Source organism: Anguilla rostrata, chromosome 6, assembly GCF_018555375.3.
Source record: "Anguilla rostrata isolate EN2019 chromosome 6, ASM1855537v3, whole genome shotgun sequence".
Lineage (NCBI taxonomy): Eukaryota > Metazoa > Chordata > Actinopteri > Anguilliformes > Anguillidae > Anguilla > Anguilla rostrata.
In genome coordinates this window covers 40,206,546-40,233,109 of record NC_057938.1, presented here as the reverse complement: position 1 = coordinate 40,233,109, position 26,564 = coordinate 40,206,546, and the positions used below count along the sequence as shown (strand labels likewise).

Genomic DNA, 26,564 nt, shown 5'->3' with positions numbered 1-26,564 from the left:
AAGTGAAGCCGCCATGCTACTGCCACTTGTCACATGCCAGTGGCGTGTCACACTCTCTGCCAGGCCCATGTCATCTAGTCTGGCTGTAAGACCAGCCCAGAGGTAAATTTCACTGCGCAAAGTTTTACTCTTATAGGGCTCAGGAGACAAAATTGTGATTCTCATTTCAGCCTCATTTTGGCTTCAAGTTTGACTGATATGTTTCTCCTAAAATTCACTAGGACAAATATGAGCAGACAAAGAAGGGACAGAAGAGATTGAGCAAAAGGAGACATATCTGAGATTTAAGCTTTGAGACAAACGAGGAATAAAGGAGATCTCTCATCTCAGTTCAATTTTTCGGAATGGAATGAAGCCCCGAGGTAGTATGGAGCAAAATGGTAGGCTCAGATAATTGTAGTTTCCCCATCACTACACTCAGGCATTGGGGTTTTTTGACCAGAGGGATCACCCGCCAACACCACCGTCAGCAAAAACTGTTTTCCCAGATGGTCCAACGTCACGGTACTAACCAAACCAAAACTTATGTAGTGGTTCTGCAGGAACAGGGTGCTATATCTGCTGGCAAGTTGTCAGTTGTCACATCCTGCTTGTAGCTTGTGTGTGTTTGTACATCAACGGCTATCACAACATTTGAGGCAAACTGCACATTTGTGGCAAGTATTTAACTAGCATTACTATTATTGTGAACCAATTGTTCTTGAATCATTGAATCATCTGTGTCAATCCATTGAAAACATGCTGTAGGCTAGCTTCAAAATTAACTTTATTAGCACTGAAGAACAAAAATGTTTAAAGAAAATAAAGTAAGCACAAAATGTAAACTATGCCTTGTATGTAATTCATTTAAGGATAAATGAATAGATACATTATTGACTACAGGGGGGTGAGAAGGGGGTATCTGAGGCAGCAGTATAAGCAAAACAAAAAAAATGTATATACATGCAAATGTTCCTACAGTATATCTCATAGATAACAGTGGTTTAAAAGTGTATTTCAATGGTTATCCTCCAGGGGACCCCATAGGCATAGTGAAGTGGCTAATCATACAAATGAGTTTCTAAATGAGACATTTATAAAAACAATTAGTTGATCTATTATGAGAGAGTCAGGAAGGAAAGTGAACGGAAGAATGAATGGAAGCTTAAATGCTGTGAAAAGCATGTCTTTGAGCCAGTGGTCCTCACTCCTGGGCTGCAGGGTCTGCTGGCTTTCATTGTTATAATTCAGGGTACCTGGTTTCTTCGGTCGGAATTAGTTGCCGATTTAAAGGAAAAACAAAAACAAAAAAGAGCAGTCTATGTGGCTGTCCAGGACCAGAATTGAACATCACTGCAGTAAAAAGAAAAATCCATCCACATAAAGCTTTTTGTATTATAAGACATCTGTTCTTACTGATTATTTAATTTGTTGAATCCTGACTTTATTATTTTATTTGACTTTTTTATGCAAGTTATATAACTGCTCTCTTTTTTAATTAAACCTAACATGCCTGTGTAGAACAAAAAATACTGTAGCATTGTAGCACTGTGTTGCTTGTAAACATTGCTGTCCATCATCATTTGTGGTTAATTAGTGCCAATTGTTCAATTAACTTAGAAGAAGTAATTTTTTTTTTCCTCTGGCAGGGATAAGGTAATGTAAGAAGGGAAGTTAGGATGATTACAAGGGCCCTGGCTGCCCTCAAAAAAATATTCGATCATAAGATTTTTGTAGTGTTGGGGCCCAAAATCCCAAGTCTTGCCCTCGTGTGAGACTGTGGGTCTGGTCTGTTGGTTTCCCTCAGAGCAAGCAGAAAAGAGTAGTTGGAATGTTCCTTCTTGGACCTTGACCGAACCATGAGCTGTAACTGTGCAGAACCCAGCCAGACCCAACTCCTGGAGCGTTACGACTTGCTTGCTTCCTGGCTCCATGCCTACAGGACTCTGTAAACTTTTTTTTTTTTTTTGACTGCCTGATTTTGCTTTCTACAGGCATTGCCATGGAAACATATCTCTACATGGCCCGGGCCACTTATTCCTTCCTCTCTCCCTCCTCCTCCTCCTCCTCCTTACTGCCAGCATTGCACCCAAACCAGCTCTAGCCTCATACACACACACACGCCATACACACACAACATATCTCCTTGCCTTGTTTTCTCTCAGAATGCCTTGCATGGCATAACAATATCTTGAAAAACAAATTTTCACCTGTTTCTTGTGGTGAAGAAGGAGTTCATGGCATATGACACTCTCCTGCACTGCAGTCTCTTTCAGAAAAGATGGAGATGTGAACAAATAAAAATATTCTTTCAAAAAAGCATTTCCGAGATGCTGCATGAAGCAGCCAAAAATAAATCATCAGTCTAGCCGATGAACGGGCAAAGTTCCTCAATGACCTGAGGAAGTAAGGTTTGGCCCTTTATGTAACACGTTAAAAGGATTTCTAGATTTATTTCAGAGCTCCACTGCTTTTAACATCAATCATTATGTATAAGACTGATACCCTGCTCACCATAGACTCATCAAACATGTGTTAAGGAAAGTGCATCCATCAGTTAGAGATACTATTATATATCCTCTCTCTTACACTCAGATAATGCAAGATTATCTGTTTTGTTTAAACACTAATGTGCTTAAACACTATCAGGTACAACCAGATCCATTTATGATGTAGTATGTTACCCCAGGGTATTCTAAACCGGAATGTTATACAGGTACGTTTCGTGCCACACTTGTATCTAAATAGGTAGCCCTAGCCAGGTTTTTTAAAACCCAGTTTGAAATTGTTTCTTTGCTAGCAGGCTGATCATTCCTAGACAATGGCCTTGGAAAGGCCAAGAAAGTAGTTCACTTGGTTCCAGCCTGGTTATAAAATGGTCCAGGTAGGTTAAGCCGGTTTGATGGTGGTCAAGCTGGCAACAAAATGGTTGCGATAACAACCATTCTGGCAAACCATGTCCAGCTGGTGGGCCAGCTTGGTATAGACAACAGCAAATCACCATCACCATATTCCAGATGGTATCCAGCTGCAGCAGAAGTCTGCATCTTAGTCTGGTACCTGGAATTTTCACCAGGGAATGACACATTCTTTTATTATTAGGCTTAATCTCTCAGGGTTAATATGTTTGTCACATATAACTGCAGCCAGCCCCACTTCGATGTAAAGTCAGATGAGTGGATCTTGAGTTTTCTACCCAGCCAGTGAAGCAGAATCCAGGAGACTGGCAGATGATAGATGGACAGGAACCTGAATTTCCTTAGACAGCCTCCCTTGCTGCTGAAAAAAACTTTCTCAACATAGTCACCTCGAAGCAGCAGAGTTATCATCTTGTGGAAGGTGGCTTCTTCTTTTTCTCTCATACCTTTTACATTTAGGAGTGACAAACTTTGAAACAAACGGCATGAAATTGGGGTTCAAAAAAAGTGGGCATGTTTGTCCTTTACAAGGAATTTTCTCCCTGATTTGCTCCACTGAAAGCCTGAGGATTCAATGAAATGCTAGTAGTTGCTTTGCGTGCAGCCTAGCATTGGCTGGTGTTCAACTGTGTCTTTCTCTTCAGTGGGAAAGCTGAGAACAACTGTGCATTTTTCCTGAAAACACAGGAAGTCTAACATTCCGTCTTGTAGATAAGATAAGAGCGAGGGATAGACCATGAAAAGACCTGCTTTCTGGTTGTTGCAGCTGAAAGGTGTGTTTGGTGGGCTGTTGCTAATCTGAGTGTTTCTTGGGCTTGTGCAAGGGTTAGCCCTTGATACTGATGACCAAAATGTTTTTACTATTTGTCAGTTGCTAGTCTAAAGAATGGAAGAATGTGTTTTCTTCTGTGTGAAATAAAATATATCGACCCCTGATTGGTCAATAAAAATGTATAGCCAGAACTGATTTGTTCTGTGATGTTGTCCGTCAAAGTAACCAACCAAAGATTCGATAGATTTATGGGTAATCCCACCTGCCTTTGAGTCTGGATATCTCAGCCTCTGTTTACCAGAGTAATGTAACAATGCAGCAGATGGCTCAGGAGAAATATTAGCTTTTAAGTGCATTTTACGGATTAAAGATGCATTAAGAAATGTTTTTTTATTATTATTATTGTTTGATAAAAATGAGCCTGGGGCACTCTCCTTAGTCTCAGAGGGTTAGCAGAATGTTTTCTGAAATCTGTGGCTAACACAATAAATTGGTACAGCTTTTGTACCTCAAAATGCAAAATGCACACTTTTACAGGAACACACCCCAGACCCTCCAGGGTTTTGAGTCCCATTACCTTGGTCATTTTGGGGTCATGGTTACAGCCCTGCTTGTGACCACTGGGTCAGAATGCTACTCATTGAGCTGCTGTTCAGGGATGCAGAGGAAGTCAGTCAGCAAGAGTTTGGATGCTCCTACCAATAGCCAATATGGTTACAATGAATGAGATGTATTAATGTATTGTTTATTAGGCTTCCTCCTGTGACCCTGGGGGGTGGGGGCAGAAGTGTGTGCTGCCATGGTCAGCTGAAGGTTGAAGCAGCCAGACCCCAGCGATAAACAGAGAACCCCAATGCCTGAGCTCATCGTTCACTTTCTTGAGTCTCTTGTCACCAGCTGGAAAAGGCAGGAGAACAGGAGGAGCTGGTCACAGGCAAGTGATTGCCACTCACCCGCAGTGCTGTATGTTTACACTGTGACTAAACCTCCGATAACTCATACATCTCTCTGCTGTCAAGTGCCTCTCCACTGCCTGGCTGTCAGCATGACTATCCACTGAGTCAGTCAGCGGCGCAGCGTCCATTACTGTTTCTGGCTCAGAGCTAATCCAAAAGGAGATGAGTGTTTAGGTCTGTCACCGGAAAAAGCCCTTAATGGAGTCCTTCACTCATGTGAAATTCTATGTCAGATGTGACAAAGATATGATTTCACTCAATTTAATACTGTTAAAATTGGGATAGAGGCTAATACCGTGCTGTATAGTTTACAATTTCTGCTTCTGTTGAACAGCACTTTATATGTTTGAATGATTTACTTATTCGTTAACACCCATGTTATCAAAACAATACATCATTTTTAAAAAAACACATAAGCAAAGCATTTTTGTTTATTAGCCCCATCATGATATTTACCTACTTATTCTCCCATAGTTTTGAATCCATGAGGATATGTCTTAAAAACATTATTGATTATTCTCAGCTAGATTTATCAGGGAAATAGTTCATTATTGTTAGAAACTTCTTCATTACTTGTAATGATGAAAATGTCAATCCGCAAGTCCTATGGTCCACCAAATTGTTTCTTTTTTCGTTCTTTTTGCTGAAGTGATTAAGTTTCACTTTTCAGATGGTTCATGAAAAAAAAATTAATGAGAATCAAAGTTGGAGTTCTTTCCCAATTTAGAAGAAAATAATTACATGAAAGTATGTCTTGAAGTGATGAAACAGATCATAATTACTCAATTAGTCATTGCTTATTTTAATTTCAATTCCTGTGGGCAGTTCATCAGGAATAAATAGATTCTCAGGCTACATGATGGTCACAAATACACCTGAAGTGTTCCAGAGGTCAAGACTGCTCTGTAGCAAGAATGCTTCTCTTTCCCTTTTCTCTTGGCTGGTAGCCCATGTACTTTGAAACCATTAGCCCATGACGTCTTGTGGGGAATTGCAACTGCAAGGTAAAAGTGCAAAACAAAAACAAAAATAAAACTAAAAAAATAAATAAAAATGTGAAAATATGATGCTGTGTGTGTGTGTGTGTGTGTGTGTGTGTGTAAGAAACCCCTCAGACACACCAAACAGCGGAGGTACACAACATAGCCAAAAGTATGTGGATACCAGACATCCAACTTCTCATCCAAATATATGGGCATTAATATGGATTTATTCCACCCTTTGCTACTATGATAACATCCACTCTTCTGGCATGGATATTGTTATAGGCTTTATACTAGATGTTGGAGCATTGCTACAGGGATTTCATTCAGCCAGAAGAGCATTAATGAGGTCGAGCACCGGTTGGGTGATTAGGCCAGGCTTGCAGTTGGCTTTTCAATTGATCCCCAAGGTGTTTGATGGGGATGAGGTCAGGGCTCTGTGCCGGCCAGTCAAGTTCTTTCGCACCATTCTTTGAAAAAACATGTCTACATGGACCTTACTGTGCTGAAACAGTTGGGGAAGCACAGAATCATCTATAATGTGATTGTATGCTAGAGAATTAAGATTTGCCTTCACTGGAACTAAGGGGCCTAGCCCAAACCATGAAAAACAGCCCCAGACCAAGGGGTGTCCAGATACTTTTGGTCATATAGTGTAACTGAGTGACAAAGGAACATGTGTAAGTCTTACCCGGTGCTACAGGAATCTGATTAATGTCATATTGATTATCTGTCTCCAAAATAGTATTTTAACCTTTCCTCTATGCTAACAGTTATGCATAGAAGCAGGAGACTGCTTTCTGCCAGTTGTGTGGCTCTATATGGATCGGTATGGATATCTATTTTGGTAGACGCGGACATGCCTTTGGCTTGTGTAGCCTGCTTAGATACAATCGTGAATCTTGCTATGACACTAGTGTATAGACGAGTGACTATCGGGTGCAGATATCCTGAGTTCTATGCGTATATTAGGACCTTAAAACTGCTAAGTGCGCAGTGGTGAGAGTCAATTTATTGTACGGTATGTTAATAATGGCAATATACAATGGTGCAAAATGTGTCTGTAGTGAGATGGCTATGCGTGTATGATGCGCAGGAGATCGTGTTGATTAGTCTCCCCAAACCATTGCACGTTTCCCCTTGTATACCCAAAGATGAAAGGAAAACCTCAAGTCATCAAAAAAACTCCCAGTCATAACAAAACAGTACATCACAGATCCTTCTTGCCTAATCTCTTTAAGCATATCGCACCAGGTTAACCTTTGCATCTGGTTGGACGTTGATCCTTAGGTATCAAGATCTTTAGTCCGCACCCCACCACCATAGACATCCACTTGTGTCACTCCATGACATTGGCTTTCCAACAATACCAACTTGATTGCATTGTATTATGGCGAACCAAAGGTTTACATAATGCTGATCCAGTAGGATTGTTTTGCAACTGAGCACTGAAACAAAATGCTTTCCTTTGGGGGTCTGATGAGGGACACACTTCTATAAGCCGCACTGCAGACATGTCCCCACTGGTAAAGGGACGACCGTCACATGCATGAGGACTGTTTTCGACATCCGGCCGAGATGGAGGTAACTTCAGGAGCGCAGCACTCAGCATCCTTTAATTCAATCCCTCCATTTATCTGAGTGGCTCCTAACAACTGCTAATTGCTTGGATATTGTTACATGTAATTTGTTCTGTTGTGAGTGCTTAAGTCATTAGAAACAACATAATGCACATTTAACAGATGACCGGTTTTCTGGGCTGGAGCAGCCTGTGGATGAAGAGGCTCTTCGCTGCCGACACATTAGTTGCCACAGAACTCGGATAAATGTCCATCAGTCTGAGGAGAAAATGTGCACTCATCTCCTTTTCCTCTTCTGAAGAGGCCCTTTTCTCCTTCAAGGGCAAATTGCAACTCACATCGCTGTATTCATTTAAATTCCGAGTACATATTCGAGAACATGAGTGTGAGGAGATTTCTCATTTCAGAACGTCAGAAGCTGAGCAGTGCAAGACTGGCCACACTGGCTGCGGTAGCTTTGGCTGCACGGTTGTGCAGCTTGTAAGTATTTATGTTCTACTGCAGTCCGCGCAGAACCGGCATTAACTAAAGAGATAGATGCACTGCCAATCTATCCGGGGAAGTATGGCTTTTGGTTAAAGCGTACTGCATCAAATGCTTGCCTCTGTGACTGTCCTCACAAGGTACGGTAAATCAGCGCCATCGATTGCAGTGCTGCCTCTGGGGACTCCCTTGGCACTCTGTACGTGCATTATTGCTTTAGTACCAGACAGCATGTACTGCCATTAGTGAATCAGTATAGTCTGCTGCCCACTGGTCACCCTGTATGTATGGACGGACCGGCCACTGCTTTATTGATATGTCTTCCTGGTCTCGTTCTTCTGCTGTCTTCAATGCTAAATGTGCCGTTCATCTGAACTGCCAGCTCTCGGCTGCTTATAGCTGGAGCTGGGTGAAGGTGGGGACTAGGGTGAGGGGGTTGGGTGGATTATGGAATGAGTGTGGGGTTGCCATGCTTCAGTGCAGTAATGGAGTGATTCAGGGGGGGTTAGCCCTGTTCCGTTTGAAATGGTTTGGTGGGGGGCAGGTTACCCTGGCCATTTTTTTTGGGGGGGAGGGGGGTTCCATTACTCATATTTTCAACAACAATCACAACTTTGAAGCCTGATTTTAGTGATAGCGCCCTGGAATTTTCACAAGCTCTCATCGTCCATGGAAAATATAACAACCTGCATTTTAATTTAACTGCTCAATGAAATTCTCAAACTGGGATGACCTCACAAAAAAAAAATTTCTTCTTCTGTAATAAACATGTGTACTAAATATAGTCCTCTATTCGAGCCATCAGCACTCCATCCATGCAAGGCACTATATAACTGGTTCTCAAACTGTGAAGTGGGACTCAGGGGTAGGTTCTGGGAGGGATTAAGAAAGATGCATCATTTTTCTCAGTGTCACACAGAGAGAGAGGTGCAGATGGCAGAGTTGTCTATTCAGTTGAGCCACTATCGACTGCCCTTCAGCTACATATGAAGGTGTCTCCAGTGTGAATGCATAGCTCAGCTGGTGGGCTATCGATTAGAGTGAAAAAAACTGAAGACTAGCGTGGTACTAAAGAAGTTTAACAAAGTGGCCAAAGACCATTGGGTGCCGTACATGGCATTGGAAGGCGAGATATTAAAGCATTCCCAGCCTTCATTGTTTCTCAACAAGTCGCTCAACAAACAACATCACACTGCATTGCTTCCCCCCTCCCCCCCCCCCCCCCTTTAACAGCATGAGGATTCAGAGCCCCTTCTATGTACCCAATCCTAATCACATTGGCTTCGTGACAGAACATAAAGAGGCAATCTGCCACAAAAGCTCACAAACCCAAAACATCTGGTGCTCATCGCTACCAGTATGTTTCCAGTCCAGAACACGGTCAGGTTCTGTCTTTGCAAACTCCTCTTTTTGATGACGACCATTTCTGTCAAAGCCAAACTTGCTTGTGTAAACATGTCAAGTCTGCTTGGCTCCCCTGAAAACACAACACAAAATATTACATGCATTACTGAAATAATGGTCAAACATTTGACACAAATCCAGTCAAAAAGTTCAGCTATTTCAGGAGCATTATACTTCAGATTTATTCATAGGTGTCATGTTTGCCATTCATAATTTATAGATCATGCCTACACTGTGCTATTGGACTCATATGTAATTTGTTAGAGTTAAATTAACACTGGACATTTTACTGTGATACCAGACAAGCATTCACATAACACTTATTCTCTCCTAATTATTTTTGATAACCCATATGTTAATGAATGAAATTAATGTACATAATTACCAACACAACAAACACTGTACCTTATGCAACAAGCACTGCTGTCATATGAGTTGTCATATGCAATTAGGCGTGTTTATGCTGTCTTATTACGAGAATTGTTTAAGATCTGAATGGTCTTCTTTAATGATGCACTTACGTGTAAATCGTTACAAGCATCTCCCTCTGTATGGAGAAAACCCATTACATTATTCTGTTCTATAGCGTTGTGCTGCTGTTTACCTGATTTCCCTGTGTCGCTGAAATGCATCCCATAATAAGCGACACGTCTGAATGTCTTCATCTGCTCACGGGCAGTCCGCTGCACGCCTAATTGGAAATGATTTCAACACCAGTCGGTAAATCCCGCGCCCCCCCCCCGCCGTAAAACGTGCTCTAATGACCCTCTGGGTGATGCCGTTTTAATCGGCAGACTGCAGGGCTGTGTGGGAAAGCATTTACTATTCGGTCATCTCATTACGCTCCCAGACTGATGATGGCAATTAAGCGTTAAGTACGATTATCCGTTACCATCGCGGACCGAAACACTCGCCGGAGCCTGACGAGGCTGCGGACAGAACTTCGGCACTTAGCCTTGTGTGACAGACACTGCAGACCGGTACACACCCAGACATGCCCCGTCCTGATCCGCACATCATTAAAGAGGTAGATAAAAGCATGTTGATAAAAGTCCAGCGCCTGATCATGTGGAGGTGTACAAGCCAAAGATGTAGGTAATTGGAAATATCACTGCCAGCGAGGTGCGGTTTATTGTCTTTGGGACTGGTGGAAAAAGGCTACTGTATGTCCAGTCGTAATTAGGCAGAGAGCAACCTGATTATCAAGTGCCATATTATAAATATGTGTCTCCGCGTTACCAATTGTGACATTTCTCACATTTGACAACACTGAGCATCAACATCAAAAATGCACAATGGAAACAAATACAAAGCGAACTGTTGGTAACTGTTGCTGTGCACTCAGGAGATGGTGGCTAACATAGCTGATATAGCATAGCTTCAGTCGCAGTAAATCCCTCTTTTTGAGAGATTTGGTGCCATCCGGGTATAATCATCACTGCGACATCATTTTCTGTCACCAGAAATTTACCTGCAGGGTTCGTTTTAATAGATGAACTCAATCGAGGCAGAACTCAATTTTTTCCATCCCCTTACTATCCATAGCAAGGCAAAGGCCATGTTATTTTGTAAGTCCTTAAGCAGTTTACCACAGTTTTACCTCAAACTCCTCTGTTAGTTCTGTGCTGACAGCAGCTGTGTATGTCACTGCGTCTGAAGCTGTCGACATTGGGTTAACTCTGTATTGTTTTTATTTTTATTTTGGTGGGGGTGGGGCGCTGGGTTCTCAGATCCAGCGATAATTAGCCGACTCCTTTTCCTGTTTGTGTCAGTGAATTGATGTGTCAGCAATTATTGTGCTGGTTGTCTAAAACATAAAAATTTAATTGAGGTAAGCAGTGATGGTTCTTAAGTGGTACAGCCTGGTGTAACTGCTCAGTGTTTTTTAAGAGAAATGAACCGCAGACCACAAACACTCATCTGCGCCACACACACTGAACACTCACAGACATGAACGCCTCACACCACCCCCTATATTAATCTCTTCCCCAACAAACACCCCTCACAAACATGCATGCACACCAGCACACACACACATATCTCACTCATATGCATGAACACACACCATCCTCATACATATCACACACACCCCACAGCCCACACACACACACCACACACACACACACAAATATCTCACACACATACATGAACTCACACCACACTCATACATATCACACACACCCCAAAACCCACACACACACACACACCCCATGCCTTCACTTTTAAAATGGGCCTGTTCCATTCCCCATCCGCTGCTCAAAATTTAAATTTTCTGCCGGGGTTGAATAACTGAGTGCAAAATTTCCATTTTTAAATTGTCCTAGCTGCAACCCAAGTCTTTGGACTCACAGCATTATTCACAGTCACCCACCTCCAGGGAAATTCAGCAAGGTCCGGGGCCGACAAGCAATATACTCCTGTGACACGGAACAGCTACGCTAACCTGATTAAACGTGTCTCCTGGAAGCACCGTTGCAAACAGCGTAATACGGGGGCTAACCTGATTAGCTGTATCTCCTTAAAGGATCTGGTGCATTTCATTTCACTGTCATTAGCTGTCTGTTCAGCAGCACTTTATGCAGGCTCATGACAGCATAAATAGCAGTGACTGCAGTCATGTCATGCAATTCCCTTTATCCTTTAAATTTGTTCCTTAGTAAGAGTTTGTTTATGTTTTGCTTTTTGATGGATATTTGCTTCAGTTACCACAGCTTGCGGTGTTGTTTCAAAAAAAATACAAGTGATAACTTTTGCAGGTCTCGAAAGGACAAAGCGTATTATTATTGATACACATTTGAACTGCACATTTTACAAATGACATGATGCTTGTTTAGGGAGCTACAAAACAAAACAATCCACCATATTTGGTAGGTTTTAGCTCCTGTCCCGATCGCCCTCAGCCTTTCCGTGGACCAGCTTTTCTCTGCACATAAAGCTATCTAATAAGGAATCAGAACTTGTGATAGAAATGCCCACGGTGTGAAAAGTTGTCTATTTTGCTGGCATACCTAGCCTGAAATGCCACTGTTTGGCTATTGCAAACTATGTTCTCTTGTAGATTGATTGATAAAATATATCAAGGCTACCATTTTTAATTTGAAACTGCATAGGCCTAAATGTACACATGGCAAACTTGTTTTCGGTTATATAAATAAACATAAAGCTGACATACGCTTTGACAATGGCTGTTTCCCAATATGAAGGTAGCGTCCAAATGGAAAAGGAGTTTGGATGCACTTTGTAGGCGGGATGACGTCACAGTGTTTATTGTTACAGAAGAAGGCTTTTACTTTCCAACTGAAAGACCCGACGCAAATAAGTACGGATTCTGTCATTATAGCCGCAGTTGTCCTGATTCTGTATTTAAGGGAAAACAAAATTGGTTTAACGTTGAGCTAACTACATAACTTTTTTAGTTTTAATTAGAAGAAGAACAAATGATAGAAGCACAAACACGCAAATCAAGCTTTACAACCGTGTTTTTTTCATTTACACACACACAATATGGACAGTTAAGAGCACTCATGAAATCTATTCGGATTCTACGAACAAACTGACATACATTGTTTGCGTAAAATGCATTTCCAGATTATTTATGATCAAAGTTGTTAGGCTCACATTTGATAAGTGAGGCCCAATCAATATACCATCTTTGGTTGTGGACATAGGCCCACACCTCATCCTCGATCCTTCCTATCATCATCGTAATAGTGCACATGAATGCATTGTGGTTGCTTCTCTCTCTCACACTCTCTCGCTCTTTCTTTCCCTCTCTCCAGATTGAAGACATTATCTGCAGGATACAAGATGAGACAGAAGGAGTGCCTATGCGGACAGTCAAGAGCTTCATGACCAAGATTCCCAGTGTGGTGACAGGTAAGTGTCAAACCACCAGACACACCCACAGGACTGAAACAGTAGCTATGGCCTTGAAGTGTCTGACAGCATTCAATACGTCCCTTCCGGAAACTTCTGGGTTTTTGGGTCGGGATTTTAAATCCATAATTCTCACAAACACAATGCATGGATGGATGTTGTCTGATGGGCAAACTGACAATGATTTGGAACATGAGCAAGTGAGAAACCAAAAAGATGTGAGGAGAAGAATCAGGTTAAATTATTCAGCGATCAAGAGGATGCAGTACACTGCCGTGATCCATCATAACTTCCCCAAATCAATTACACCGCACTGTAGCACTGCCCAGAGAACAATGAAGCAACTCATTATAATCCACATGCCTGAAGTAAGTGAATTTTTGCGGCATACAGTCAAGACAATATGTGCCTTCGCAACACCAGAAAGCACACAGCTGCAGGCCTGGAGCAGTTTGCGGAGACAGAAAAAGGAAATTTTAAGTCTAGAAAATTCAACACAGGAATGACAAGCTGAGCATCAGTACCTTATTAAATTACTTTAGCTTTCCATAGACAAGCCTAAACATAGGAAAATTAGAAATGTCTCCATTTTAAAAAGTGCTTAAAGAGTATTTTGTGAGTGGGAGTTGCTGTGGCTGATGATCGCTACACTCCTGAGGTTATGGTTATGGTTAGGATCAGACAATACGGTGATATTAAGGAGGTTACGGTTAGGGTCAGAGGGTAAAGATTATAATCAGGAGGTTGTGGTTAGGGGAACTCATCAGGTTATGTTTTTTTGATCTGAAGGTTATGGATTTAGTTAAGAGTTTATGGTTTGACTCCAAGGCTTATGTCAGTCAGAAGTTTATAGTTGGATCAGATTGTTATGGTTTTAGTCAGGAGTTTATAGATTGGATCACTGGGTTATGGTTTTAGACAGGAGTTTAAAATGGATCATAGGGTTATGGTTTTAGATGACAGTTTATAGATTGGATTAGAGTGTTATAGTTTTAGTCAGGAGTTTATAGATTGGATCAGAGGGTTATGGTTTTTGACAGCAGTTTGTAGACATGATCAGAAGGTTATGGTTTTAGACAGGAGTTTATAGACATGATCAGAAGGTTATGGTTTTAGACAGGAGTTTATAGACGGGATCAGGTGGTTATGGTTTTAGTCAGGAGTTTATAGATTGGATTTGAGGCTAATGGTTGGACAGGTATGTACACAGGCGGGCACAAAGTTTGAAGTGGGCAAACAAATCCTGTTTCAAATCATCAATATTCAAAATGCACTTTGTTCGCTCGTCAAGAAAATCCGTGTTGCAGTAACCGCACCCTCTGTGCGGGATTTCTAAGGAGGCCTTTTGTCACTGTTAACAGCAGCTTGCTGGAGGCTTATCGACTCTCTGATGCAGGAAGGCCTCTGGAGGCGAGGCGGAGGAAATGAAACAGGCTTTATCAGCAGCGAGAACGCAGAGCACGCGCGGTCGAGTTTGTTACCGCGGTAGCAGTGGAGGAGGGACACGCTGGCATACGCCGTGCCGCCCGTTCACTGCCATGGCACGGGTTTTCGCGTGTTCTGTAGAGTTCAATGCTGGTGGAGGGGTTTGTTTCTCCAGGCCTTTGGAGTAGCTTCTGTGTGCCCGTGGGACGGTAACTCCAGCTGCTCCCCTCATAATGGGTCAATAGGGAAGACCAGGGGACCCTGGGACGCCCCTCTGCAATTGCTCAGGCCGTCAACAAATGTGCAGCATCACTGAGGGCTGCATCCCCTGGCTGGAAGCCATTTATTTGTCTCAAATCTCTTACATGGAAATGTATCGACTTTATCCATATCGACAGGGTCATGGCTACAATACTCTTAGGATGCATCACTGCAGATCAAGTAACATAATAGAAATTAGAAACAGGAAACTTTTGTGAAAACGACTGTATAAATTCTGTGTATATGTGTGTGAGAGAGATATAGTGGCAATACAATGACTATTATCTGTCATATCAATAAGTTTTTCTTTAATTTGAATTTTAAAGAGAGAGAGAGAGCAATGACTATGGTGCATGGCTATAGTTATTTCTGCATATCTTGCCTTCCAGGCACAGACATCATTCAGTGGCTGATGAAGAATTTATCCATTGATGATCCAGGTATGAACAACTTTCACTTGCAGGAAGTCCCACATACATTCTCCCCAAACAATGGAAACCAGTGTGCATTCAGCTTCCAGTGAATTGTATTAACGTGCAAAATAGACCACTTTTAAGCCCCTTATGCACTTGTTGGTAAACCATGCATGACACATTTCACACCACACCTTTTTGCTCTTGCATGTGAGAGAAGGAATGCCTCTTTTCAGAAAATAATAATGAAAATGTGACATTGAAAAAAATCTAAAATACAGATTGCTTTCCAAAGATCAAAAATCCTTATGCTTTTTTTTTGGTTTCTCTGCTTCAGCTGAAGCCATTCATGTTGGGAGCCTCGTTGCTGCCCAGGGTTATATCTTCCCCATCTCTGACCACGTCCTCACACTGAAGGATGATGGGACATTCTACCGCTTCCAGGTCAGTCATGAGGTTGGAGAATAAGTCTGTATCTCGCAATCCCCATCATTAGCACAATTCACAGTGGTTATGCAGAACCCAATGGGCTTTCAGGTGCATATTTCACTGCAAAGTTTTAGATGTCGCTAGGAGACCACAAGCTAGCAAATATAATGTTTCTGTCTCTGCTCATCATCATAATCGTAATTTCAGCGTATGATAAAGAATTCACTAATTGTATTGCAGCAATTGTAAAACATTGATTCATTTGGGTGCTGTGCCACATAATTTTCAAAATTCAGGCGCATTTATAGTTTGTCTATTTTGCAAGCGCACATATATTTACCCTTGAGGACAGCAGGAGGCGATGAAAAACAGCTTGGATATTTATTCGGTGTTGGTCATATGTCAGTACTATTCGGCAATTTGTTGGAGTCCCTGCTGAGAAAATATTCTCCTGACGTCCTGAAATGCAGTGAGTAGGACTGGTGGCTAGATTAACATCTGGAAATCTATTATTTTCTCACTCCTGTATGGTTATTCTGCATGGTTTGCACCCATGAGGTTTGAGCGATTCATCTGTATGATTCATTATGCAGTACGTGAACCGTGAATATGGCTGTGCAATAACAATAGCTTCAAAGACCTTTACAAACGCTAAGCAAAATGGCACCCATAAACCTGCCTGTATATTTATCTCCATTGTAGCCCTGATTGTATTATCGCAATAATGGAAATTAAATAAATTAATTCCAGTCCATTTTATCAAGTCTGGGAAAGCAGCCCTTTCCTTGGGGCTCTGCCTCGGAGTGCTGCAATTGAGATTAAATGAACTGCGAGTCATTTTCTCCAGGAGCAACGAAATTGAGTTTGTGCCTGTTATTTCTCAAACCTGTCCGGCTTGTTTTACCTTGGGAGTTTGCCTGCAGGACTCCGTCCCTCCACATCCCATTATATCATTGCAAGAAACGCATGACAGTTGTTATAGAGACTGGGGAGGTTATTTATGGACCGATTATTTCATATTGGTTATGAATTTTAATCCTCTGAAGAACCTGGTAATTCCCTGGAAATTACCAAATCCTGGTGTCTTTCTTATGTTTTATCTGTGTTAGTCAAATGTAACTATTAGAGGTCTATGAATCCTGTATTCATTTTAATAAATAAAGAGTAGCCTGAAGATGAAAATGGTGGTTTTAGACTTGGTGGTTTTAGAAGAAGGAAACAAGAAATTGGACCCCAAAATTTCGGAGAAGTCTTATTGCATTGCTCCAACTTATCCTTACCTCTCTTGTGAAGGGATAGTTTTAAGAAGAATGTAGTTTCAGTACTGCGATGTCAATATATAATTTGAGAATTTTATTGGATTTGTTATTGTATTGTCAGTTATATAATTATAAAATTAGAAGGCATATTATTGATTGCATAATTAATTTAAAGTGCAGCAATATATAATATAAAAATATCAGCAAAAAATGAAACATTTCACATTTTTCTTTTTTTGTTTCTCTTTTAGATCTTAAGTGGCTCATTCTGTTTAGATGCTTGCTGAGGACACAAGCATAAGACTTCCAATATTGCAGGCTTAAGTGTGGAGTGTGGGCTATCTCTTTCACTCACTATGAGAACCACAATCAGGTTTTCATTGTTCTATGCTATGTACGGAGCAGTAGAGGAAACTGGTTTTAATGCTGCAGTGTTTTGTCCCTCCCCAGGCTCCGTATTATTGGCCTTCCAACTGTTGGGAGCCAGAGAACACAGACTACGGTAAGAGCAACCCTGACTTACCCCACAACCCATTACTTGACTAGACTTACCTCTAAGCAGCCAATTAGGTCCAAGGGGAGAGAGTGCATGAGAATCACTACCTTCACAGACAGCTGGCCAACGCCCTGTTCTGTGATATTTTATGGGGTGCTGTTGGTTACTCAGCTCATGTATGACACTGCCCTGTCGGGAATCTTAAATCAAACAGCCTGGTGCAGTGATGATGTGTGGAGGTGTGCTGATGAGCTTGGCTGTCTGGCTGTCTGTCTCTGTCCACACAGCTATATACCTGTGCAAGCGTACCATGCAGAACAAGGCTCGACTGGAGCTCGCTGACTACGAGGCTGTGAGTGCTGCTCACGTCCTTCTGCCAATGCACACCGATATCCCTTCTTCCACTCTACACAGTAAAAAGTCCAGGGTTCATTCAACTTTGACAAAGTACATACAGTATGAGTCCAACAAGAACCATATGTACTCTGTGAGGGTTAATTTAACTCTGAATGTTTTACTGTGTTGAGCCAGGCTGGCTCGTAATACCCATCTGCTACTGCAGAGAGAGCTGGAGTCTGGCTGGCTCATTAAACACCTTGTATCCCTCGGTACTGGTTAAAGACTGGGAAAATCTTATGCGGCAGAATGGCCAAAGTTGAAAATGCCCATCATGACAGAAGCACACCTCGCCACACAGTCTAATGGCCTTCTATGCTGTATGCTACTGAAAACCATATTTGAAAACCATTTTCCAGTAGGTTTTGCTTTTAGTGAAAACGTCTGTCTCTAGGGTCTTCATTGTGTCTCTCTGTCTGTCTGTCTGTCTTCAGGAGAATCTGGCAAGGTTGCAGAGGGCTTTTGCCAGGAAGTGGGAGTTCATCTTCATGCAGGCAGAGGCGCAGGCCAGGTAAGTACAGTCGCCCAGGGCTGCCGAAACAGGAGGTTCATTTTGGAGCATCTTGCGCACACGTACGCACACCTGACTCTTGTCCCATGCTTTAGAGTGTGCTGTAGGTGAGTTTTCTGCAAACACAGAGTTACCCACTTTCTTAAATTTACCACCTGATTATTTTCCCACCCAGAAAACAGTGCCCTGGCAGAGCTACAAAATCGATGGGAACCTTCGACTGTTATTTCTGAGCCCGAGACGTTATTTCAGCTTGGCACCATGAAGATTGTAAATTTAAATGACATAAATGCTCTTACTGATGCTGAAGTTCAGGAGATATGTTCACTTTAAAACAATAAAAAAAACCTGCCCAAATCAGGCCATCAGTGTGCCTTTTAATTATTCACAAACACATAGAAAAGTAGAGTGCATCTAAACATAACAATTCAAGAACTGGATTTATATTGAAAATTTCTTTCAACATATGGGAACATTAAAACCGTATTTTATCTGGCAGTTTATTACATTCCTTTTCTGTTTGTTTTCATTCTCTTAACACATCCCACCACAGTTACGTAATGAGAATTGCATATATATTTCCCCAAGAAACACGCTGCCCTCGGTAAGATTTTACAGTACCTTTTTTTTACAGTACTTGTTTTCCTGTTCCATTGATGGCCCAGACCAGACCATGTGGCTCACACATGGGAATGGATCTTATTAGCTCAGGAGCCTTGCAGAATCTGTTATGTCGGACCCAGAGAATGAGTATAAATGAGGATGTGCATCACTGTATGCCCTGAGAGCTCACTGTAATGGGGCTCCTCTGTCTCACCAATCAGTTCATTTCCCGAGTTGGTTAAACTGTTCAATGCGTCTCTGCAGATTGAGGTAAATTGCACTTTATGCCCGGGGTGAATTGTTTTCAGGTAGCACAGCGCTAATAACTCTGCCACAACGTTCACCGTGGGTGCCCTGCGCTGTTTCTTCGTCGGTTCGACATCGCCATCTATTGAGCAGTCTCTGTAAATGCAAGGAAAATTCCTGAGCTCTGGCACTGAGGCGTAGAGAGGAACGCTCCTCTTTGAGGGTAGAAGTGTCTTCACATTTCTTTCTGTTCACCTTTCTGTTCTTTCTCTCTCTTTAGGATTGATAGGAAGAAGGACAAAACAGAGCGAAAGATTCTGGACAGCCAGGAAAGAGCATTCTGGGATGTCCACCGGCCCGTGGTGTGTGTACAGGAGGGGCGGGTGTTTGAAGAGCGGTAGTGGATACAGAGCAGAATATGCTACAGTAGTTGGTCGGGTGTAGGTTAGGCAGTGCAGTGTAAATTTGTGGGGGGAGCTTGGTTATGTGGGGAATTTCAGGTAAGGCAGAGTGTGGTGTTGTAATTTGGGTGGTATAGGTCAGGTGAGGCAATGTAAGCTTGGTGGGGCAGTGTGCAACGGGTTAATATAAGTTAGCTGGGTGGTGTGGTGTAAGTAAAGCAGGGTAGTACAGATTAAGTGAGGTGGTGTAGTTCAGGTTATACTGTTTTGCACAGCAGCTGCATGCAGGGACATTGCCTACACACTGGTTAACCCAGTCATGTGACCTGCAGCCCGGCTGTGTGAACACCACAGAGATGGACATCCGGAAGTGCCGGCGCATTCGGAACCCTCACAAAGTGAAGAAGGTAAGGAGGGGCCAAGCCCCACAAGTGACCAGTCAGAGGCCAGTATGGGTGCAGTCGTGGCCAGCAAAAGTGATTGACAGCCTGGGATCTCTCTCTGCAGTCCGTGTATGGGGTGATTGAGGAAGGTCAAGAAACCAGTCCAGTGCACACATCATCACGACCCGGCAGGAAGCACACCAAAGAGGATGTGCAGAAGGAGGTGACACACACACATGAACACACACACACACACACACACACATAAATAAGCCTTTTCTTAAAACATATGACAGCCACATATATAAAACTGTTGTGTTGTTTGTCCATCTCAGATCTCTTTCCTAAACAACCAGCTGGACAGGCACTGTATGAAAATGTCCAAGGTCGCAGAAAGGTGAGTGTGACCTCACAGGTATGTAGAAAGACACACGGGCACCTGTCAAATGAATCAATATTTTCTCTAAAACCTGTTGTTTAGCTGGTAGCTAGGTGAGAGTGCCCCCAAGTCAGCTGGTCATCCATGATTCCTCTTGAACGATGCCCATTTTGATAGCTGTTCTTTACATCTAAAGCAAGGAGTCATGGAATATGGGCTAAAGAAACCTTTTAAGCAGGTTCCCTATTGTGATGTCATAGTCAGGCTGTACCATCCTAACAGGGGTAGTGTTACCTTTCCTTTTCACCCAACAGTCTAATGACCTACACAGAGCAGTTCCTGGACTACGACCCATTTGTGTGCCCCCCAGAGCCCTCCAACCCCTGGATCTCTGAGGACTGTTCTCTTTGGGACTTGGAGTCCAGGTAACACCAACAGAGATCTCCGCATCACCTGCTCCCTCTCCTACAACGGGAGTCCGACATCGCATCTGGCAGAGATGGGTCTCTGCGACCTACAGATGCTGCTATACATTCACCTCTATCCAGCAGGGGCATTTAGTCCATGTTTCACTGACAATATTCCAACTCTTAACAGGGGAAAAGTTATATGCTGCCAAGTAAAGCCCAGTCAATGTATTTAAAGACCTAATACCATTTAACACTGTAAAATTAAGTGTAAGCTCTAAAAATAATTGAATTACACTCTTATATGGAACTGTGCTAACAGCTCTAAGCGTGCTTAAAAGGGGTAGATTATACTATACGATGCTACGGCATACAGTCAGCTACAGCGGATGTACATGGAATTTTGTCGGTGTAGTACAGCGTTCCCCTGATAGAGAGCTGTGGCCTGTGCTGTAGATGTCCTCTGTAGCACTGAATTATGGGAAAACACATTGGTGCAGTGTAGCAGGACAGTGCCGTGTGTGACCCCCTGCAGTAACGAGCCCAGCCAGCGGCGCGTGAGAAAGTGGGGGTTCTCTCTGGACGAGGCCCTCCGCGACCCCGTGGGGAGAGACCAGTTCCTCAAGTTCCTGGAGTCCGAGTTCAGCTCAGAGAATCTGCGGTGAGACCACACCCTCTCGCGCCTGCGGCTGCGTTCAAACACGATTCTGATTAGCCTACGCTCACCAGGACAGCGCTCTGCATGTGAATGTACTGAAGATCAGGCACCAATACGATATTAGGTTCTGGGTTCCACCCATTCTGTTTTAAATAATGAAAAGGTTTGCACCTTTGTCTTTACCTGCTTGGGTCTAGAGTATAAAACCAGGTGCATCAGTCTAATGTGATCAGACAAGTGGAGAAATATGAAAGACCCACACACTGATGTATAAAAATAGAAGGCTTCAGTAGAAATGTATTGAAATGTAAGTCCGAAATGCTCAAAATTCTGAACAAACAAACAAACAAACAAACAAACAAGCGTTTCAGTCACAGACCATCTTTGGTGTCTGGATGCACAAGGAAAAAGGTAAATCATTTTAAAATAAATTGACATTCCTACTGAAGCCTCCTCCTTGGAGTTTTTTCCATTTTTATACACCAGAGTATGGGCCTTTCACATTTCTTCATCTTAAATATTGCACCAGGCCAGCCAGCGGAGGATGGGGACCAGGCTTCTCCTGAGGTTTCTTCCCAGGAGGTTCTTTTTCTCACCTTTCTCACCTCCATTTCAGTGTTTTTCTTCCCACTGGGGAGGTTTTTTTTAACTCAATTGCTCACTTTTTGGGTCTTGGCAAATTTTTTCTCTTTCCTCTGTGAAGTGTCAGCGAAACAGTGTCTCTGTAAAAATCTGTATAGAAATAAATTTGAATGGAATAATAATTGATATATTGAATTTGGTGTATAGATCTGTCATTAAGGCAGGGATGGATATAGATATTGGATATATAGATCATATTGCATAGATCTGTCATGGAGGAGCTCAGTAGTAGTGCAGAGATCAGTACAGAGTACAGAAATGAATCATGAAGATGTAATCAGATGTCTTTTTGAATACGTACCGAAGCACACAGATCTGTGAGTCAGGGCTCTGTGCTCCTCAGGTTCTGGCTGGCAGTGCAGGACCTGAAACAGCGCCCTTTGCAGGACGTGTCGAGTCGCGCTCATGAGATCTGGCAGGAGTTCCTTGCTGACGGTGCCCCCAGTTCCATCAACCTGGACTCCCAGAGCTATGAGCGCACCAGCCAGAACCTCTCAGACCCCGGGCGCTACAGCTTTGAGGACGCCCAGGTGAGCAGGCTCCTCCCTGCACTTCTGCTGGAGGAGAGGAGAGAGGAGAGTGAGTCATCTCTTTCTCTTTCTCTCTTTCACACACACGCACACACATACACACATACATTCATATTCAAATGCATGCTCTCTGTCTCACACTTTGTCTCTCTGACACGCTTTGTCTCTCTCGCACGCATGCACACACACACACACATACACATACACCTACAGTTGATGCTCTCTTTTGTTTCCTTTAGGACCACATCTACATGTTGATGAAAAGTGACAGCTACGCACGCTTCCTCCGATCAAACGCTTACCAGGATCTGCTGCTCTCCAGAAAGAAGGTACCAGCTCCATCTCCAAAGCATCATCTCGTTACCAGTTCCATCTCTAAAACACTACATTACCCATCACTACCAGCTTTGTCTCTCTAAACCACCGCATTATCAATCTTAATCAGCACCATCTGTCTAAAACAAGTGGACAATACATAAGATTAGTTCATTCACAGATGCATTCATTAATTTGTTCATTTATTATACTTAATTAATTCTCCTGTCCAATTGCTCACTGGTGTGACTCACTCTCCCTGCTGGTGTCTCAGGATAGTCTAGCCATGTTTGCCACAGACAGTGTGTGTGAGACCGCATGGGTCCACATTGACAGTTCAGTTTCTTTCTCTGTCCTGTAATGGCCATGCCACAGACTGACAGTGATCAGGGGCGACGGACTTCCCTGGAGAAATTCACACGCAGTGTGGTCAGTATCCCTTTTTCTATCCCTTTTTCATCCCCTATTCATTTTCCTTCAACCTCCTGCAGTACTTACCCTGTGTCCCTGTAGTACACCATATGATTGTATCATGTTTGAAATTTACCTCCCTACCTGAAAAAAATATCATTTGGTGCAACCATTGAAATAATCTAATGTCTGTGCATTATCCATAGACAGAATTGGTTAAGCATCAATATTTAGACATACTGAAATGTATACCACTTTCAAAATTTAAAATCATACTCAGTGAATACTGTAATATTGTGCTTTTTACAAGATGTCTCTTAATTTTTGATGACCTTCAACTACACCTTCCTGTAAGAGTACTGAAAACAACTTGCAATTAAAAGAAAATGCTGCTCTTTCCGATATATACCTGACTGAGACAGATGCTGTATAACCCAGTCAGCAAACAGCATTATTGTATTTGATGATATATTGCTTACACATATGGTGCAATCTTAGTGCATTAGCCTGGTGTTGACACACGCAAGCATGCACACACACACACACACACACACACACACACTTATGTTTGTGATTCTAGGAACAATTTAAGTTTACGATTGCAATCCCCATTGTGGAGGTCACACTGATGCAGCAAGTCCATTTAATGCACTCCATTCCTTTTCTGTTGATAAAGCTAGATGTAATTTGATGAATAATCAGAATTCTAGCGAAAACTATTGAGTGGTACCGTTAGGAAGTTAAGCTGACTCTCTGTCAGCGACTTTAGAAGAGAAGTCATGAAGCAGCAGGACAAAGAGCTCCTTACAGTGTTTTCTGAACTGGCTTAACTATTTTACTCCAAGATAAATTTTTAGTGATTGAAGAATCAAATGTCTCATACAAAACAGACATTACCTGACATTACAGGCATTTAGCAGACGCTCTTATCCAGAGCAACTTACACAATTTTTACATTGCATCCATTAATACAGCTGGATATACTGAAGCAATGCAGGTTAAGTACCTTACTCAAGGATACAACGGCAGTGTCCTACCCAGGAATCGAACCTGTGACCTTTAAAAGACCAGTTCCTTACCGATCATACACTTCCATTACACATTACACTGACCTACACATTTTGATGTGCAAATCACACATTTAGATAAATAAAATGAATTTTGTGTTTAGTATTCTAATACCACATTTGTTCTATGGATTTACATTTGGGCATTTAAAGATTTAGATTGGTACTGAATTCTTCCAAAATTACATAGCAATTTGCATTACATAACAGCCGACTCTGAATAATGCTGCATTGATCAATGAAATGTAACTCGCTAAAACTAGTCATTGAATGTTTAGAGAGAAAAGGTCATTAGATTGAATCAATGGCTTAGTCACATACTGTACATACGGTGTTTTTCAGGGAAAGTCCTTGACGGGCAAGCGGCTGACAGGCCTCATGCAGTCTTGACAGGCCTGGGGCTAGAGTACAAGAAGATACCCCAGGGAAAGGCATCTGGTGTGGGGTACAGAGGGCCATAGGTGGAGCCCTGTGGAAAAATGGCTTGGGGCCCCCACACCTATACCTCTACATGCAATACACCACTAATACAGCACTACAAACCAGACATAGCTGTCTTCATACATCTATCAGTTAGAATTTTCCTTGGAGTTTAATCTACTGTATATCTACATGTAAAAGGAATATGTCCTTTCTCTCGGATCCTTTTATAGAGCACACTAGGGCAGTAATAGTTATCAGTTCTGTAGATGAAACAATTAACTCTTTAACTGGTACACCAAGAAAAACCTTTTAAAAAGCGTTCTTCTTGGTGTACCAGGAAAATGATATTACTCGGATGAGAGGACCATTAATAGATTAATGCTTTAATTGGTGAATTTTTTAAAGAATCATATTTCTTAAGCACCTTTTGTTTGTTTGTTTCTTATAGAAAAGTTAAGGAACCTTTAATGTCTTGTGAGACATACATATATCAGTCTTAATAACCAAAGTTTCTATTAAAATGTTTTTGTTTTGGTGGCCAGGGGGTTGGCATTAAACTCGCTCAAAAAAAAAAGGTTTTTAATTTCAAATTATGTGGGGCATTTGAAAATGTAATATAATCATGTAATTTTTTGTTTCATTCCATATAAATGTAACTGTAAACCTCATGGGTAAGGCCCATAACCATTATACAGCACGGATTTATTACATCAAGTATTCAGCACAGTACTGTTTGGTTACATTACACCTTGGAATTATATTTACTTATTAACTGATGGCAAGAGATGTATCATGACCTATATGGACTGACAGCAGTGGGTTATAGTTTTTATCGGCTCATCATGTGTTTGCGAGCAGAGTGTGATTTTAAATGTGACGCCCACCCACGTTTGACATTGCTAATTTGCTTCAAGGCCGATCCTGTCCACTGCAGGTTACAAGTATCTTCAAGCTAATGTGAGAGTGATGATGATGATGATGATGATGATGATGATAAAAATGTCAATGATGACATGATAATGACCATTATGATGACGTTCTGTGATACTTGGGTAAGTGTGCTGAGAATCATCTCTGGAGACATCTCTCTTCTCTAGGCAGTCCAACCTTGTTCTGTGGGTTGTATTGGAAATGGTGGGTACTTGCTACTCTTACAAACTAAAATCAGGTAGTTTTGAGTTGACATGTGATACCTGGTCGGTCTTGTGTTTTTTTCACGCTGGTTAAAGGACACTCAACGACTAACATGGACTTTTAGCCATGGCTTGAGACACCATGAGGATCTCACTGGATCATAAAAATTTCATTTCCAAAGATGGCCTGGTTGTGACCAACCACAAGAGTAACTGGTGTTCTTCAACAAGCCCTGACTACACACCTGCTCTTACCTGCCTCACCCCTCTGGAGAACTTAAGCACCGCCTCAGGGGTTGCCCTCTGGTGGAGAACATTGGAAGAATGTACGTCAGATTCATGTTCATAACGGATTACCACTGCCAGAGACGCTGAGGGCATATTGTATTGACACAGATAGAAGACTTCCTTAAGGATATGACATCATTTGAGCATTTTTTTATTATAATTTTTATTTTAATATGCTGTACATATGTGTTTCATGATCACCAGCCTCATAGACCTGGCTAGAACATATAGAGATGCTGTGTTTATTCGATTCCTCTGCACTGCATAAAGACAGAGCGCTGTGTATATACACTTGCTAATAGGTAATTACTTAATGCACCTCTGCACCTGGGGCACACAACTATGCATGTAGTATAACTAAGATAATTCCTGCTTTTAGTTTTACACTCAGAGAACGGACCTATGAATATAATAACCTGTAGCTGCTAAATAAATGTCTGGACGTCAGTCTTACATTGCCATCATGTCATACGCCAATTCTGGGCTGCTTTATCTCTTCATCTGTTTGTTTCTTTTTAGTTTTTTTTTTTTGCTCAG

At 42.1% G+C, this 26,564-nt stretch overlaps 1 protein-coding gene across 2 annotated transcripts in view; it reads left to right on the top strand.

The window, feature by feature from the left end:
• LOC135257160 (regulator of G-protein signaling 6-like) overlaps window positions 1-26,474 on the top strand; it is a 62,585-nt gene extending 36,111 nt beyond the window's left edge. For both annotated transcript variants that reach the window (XM_064339625.1, XM_064339624.1), the window contains exons 3-18: window positions 12,855-12,951; window positions 15,027-15,077; window positions 15,388-15,494; window positions 17,189-17,240; window positions 17,522-17,586; window positions 18,065-18,141; window positions 19,271-19,352; window positions 19,724-19,798; window positions 19,899-19,997; window positions 20,110-20,171; window positions 20,468-20,578; window positions 21,096-21,221; window positions 22,204-22,390; window positions 22,630-22,719; window positions 23,081-23,134; window positions 24,526-26,474. In XM_064339625.1, the coding sequence (XP_064195695.1) occupies window positions 12,855-12,951; window positions 15,027-15,077; window positions 15,388-15,494; window positions 17,189-17,240; window positions 17,522-17,586; window positions 18,065-18,141; window positions 19,271-19,352; window positions 19,724-19,798; window positions 19,899-19,997; window positions 20,110-20,171; window positions 20,468-20,578; window positions 21,096-21,221; window positions 22,204-22,390; window positions 22,630-22,719; window positions 23,081-23,134; window positions 24,526-24,573 (1,383 nt within the window). In that variant the 3' untranslated portion in view covers window positions 24,574-26,474. The remainder of the gene's footprint in view (window positions 1-12,854; window positions 12,952-15,026; window positions 15,078-15,387; window positions 15,495-17,188; window positions 17,241-17,521; window positions 17,587-18,064; window positions 18,142-19,270; window positions 19,353-19,723; window positions 19,799-19,898; window positions 19,998-20,109; window positions 20,172-20,467; window positions 20,579-21,095; window positions 21,222-22,203; window positions 22,391-22,629; window positions 22,720-23,080; window positions 23,135-24,525) is intronic.
• Window positions 26,475-26,564: the final 90 nt, after the last annotated feature.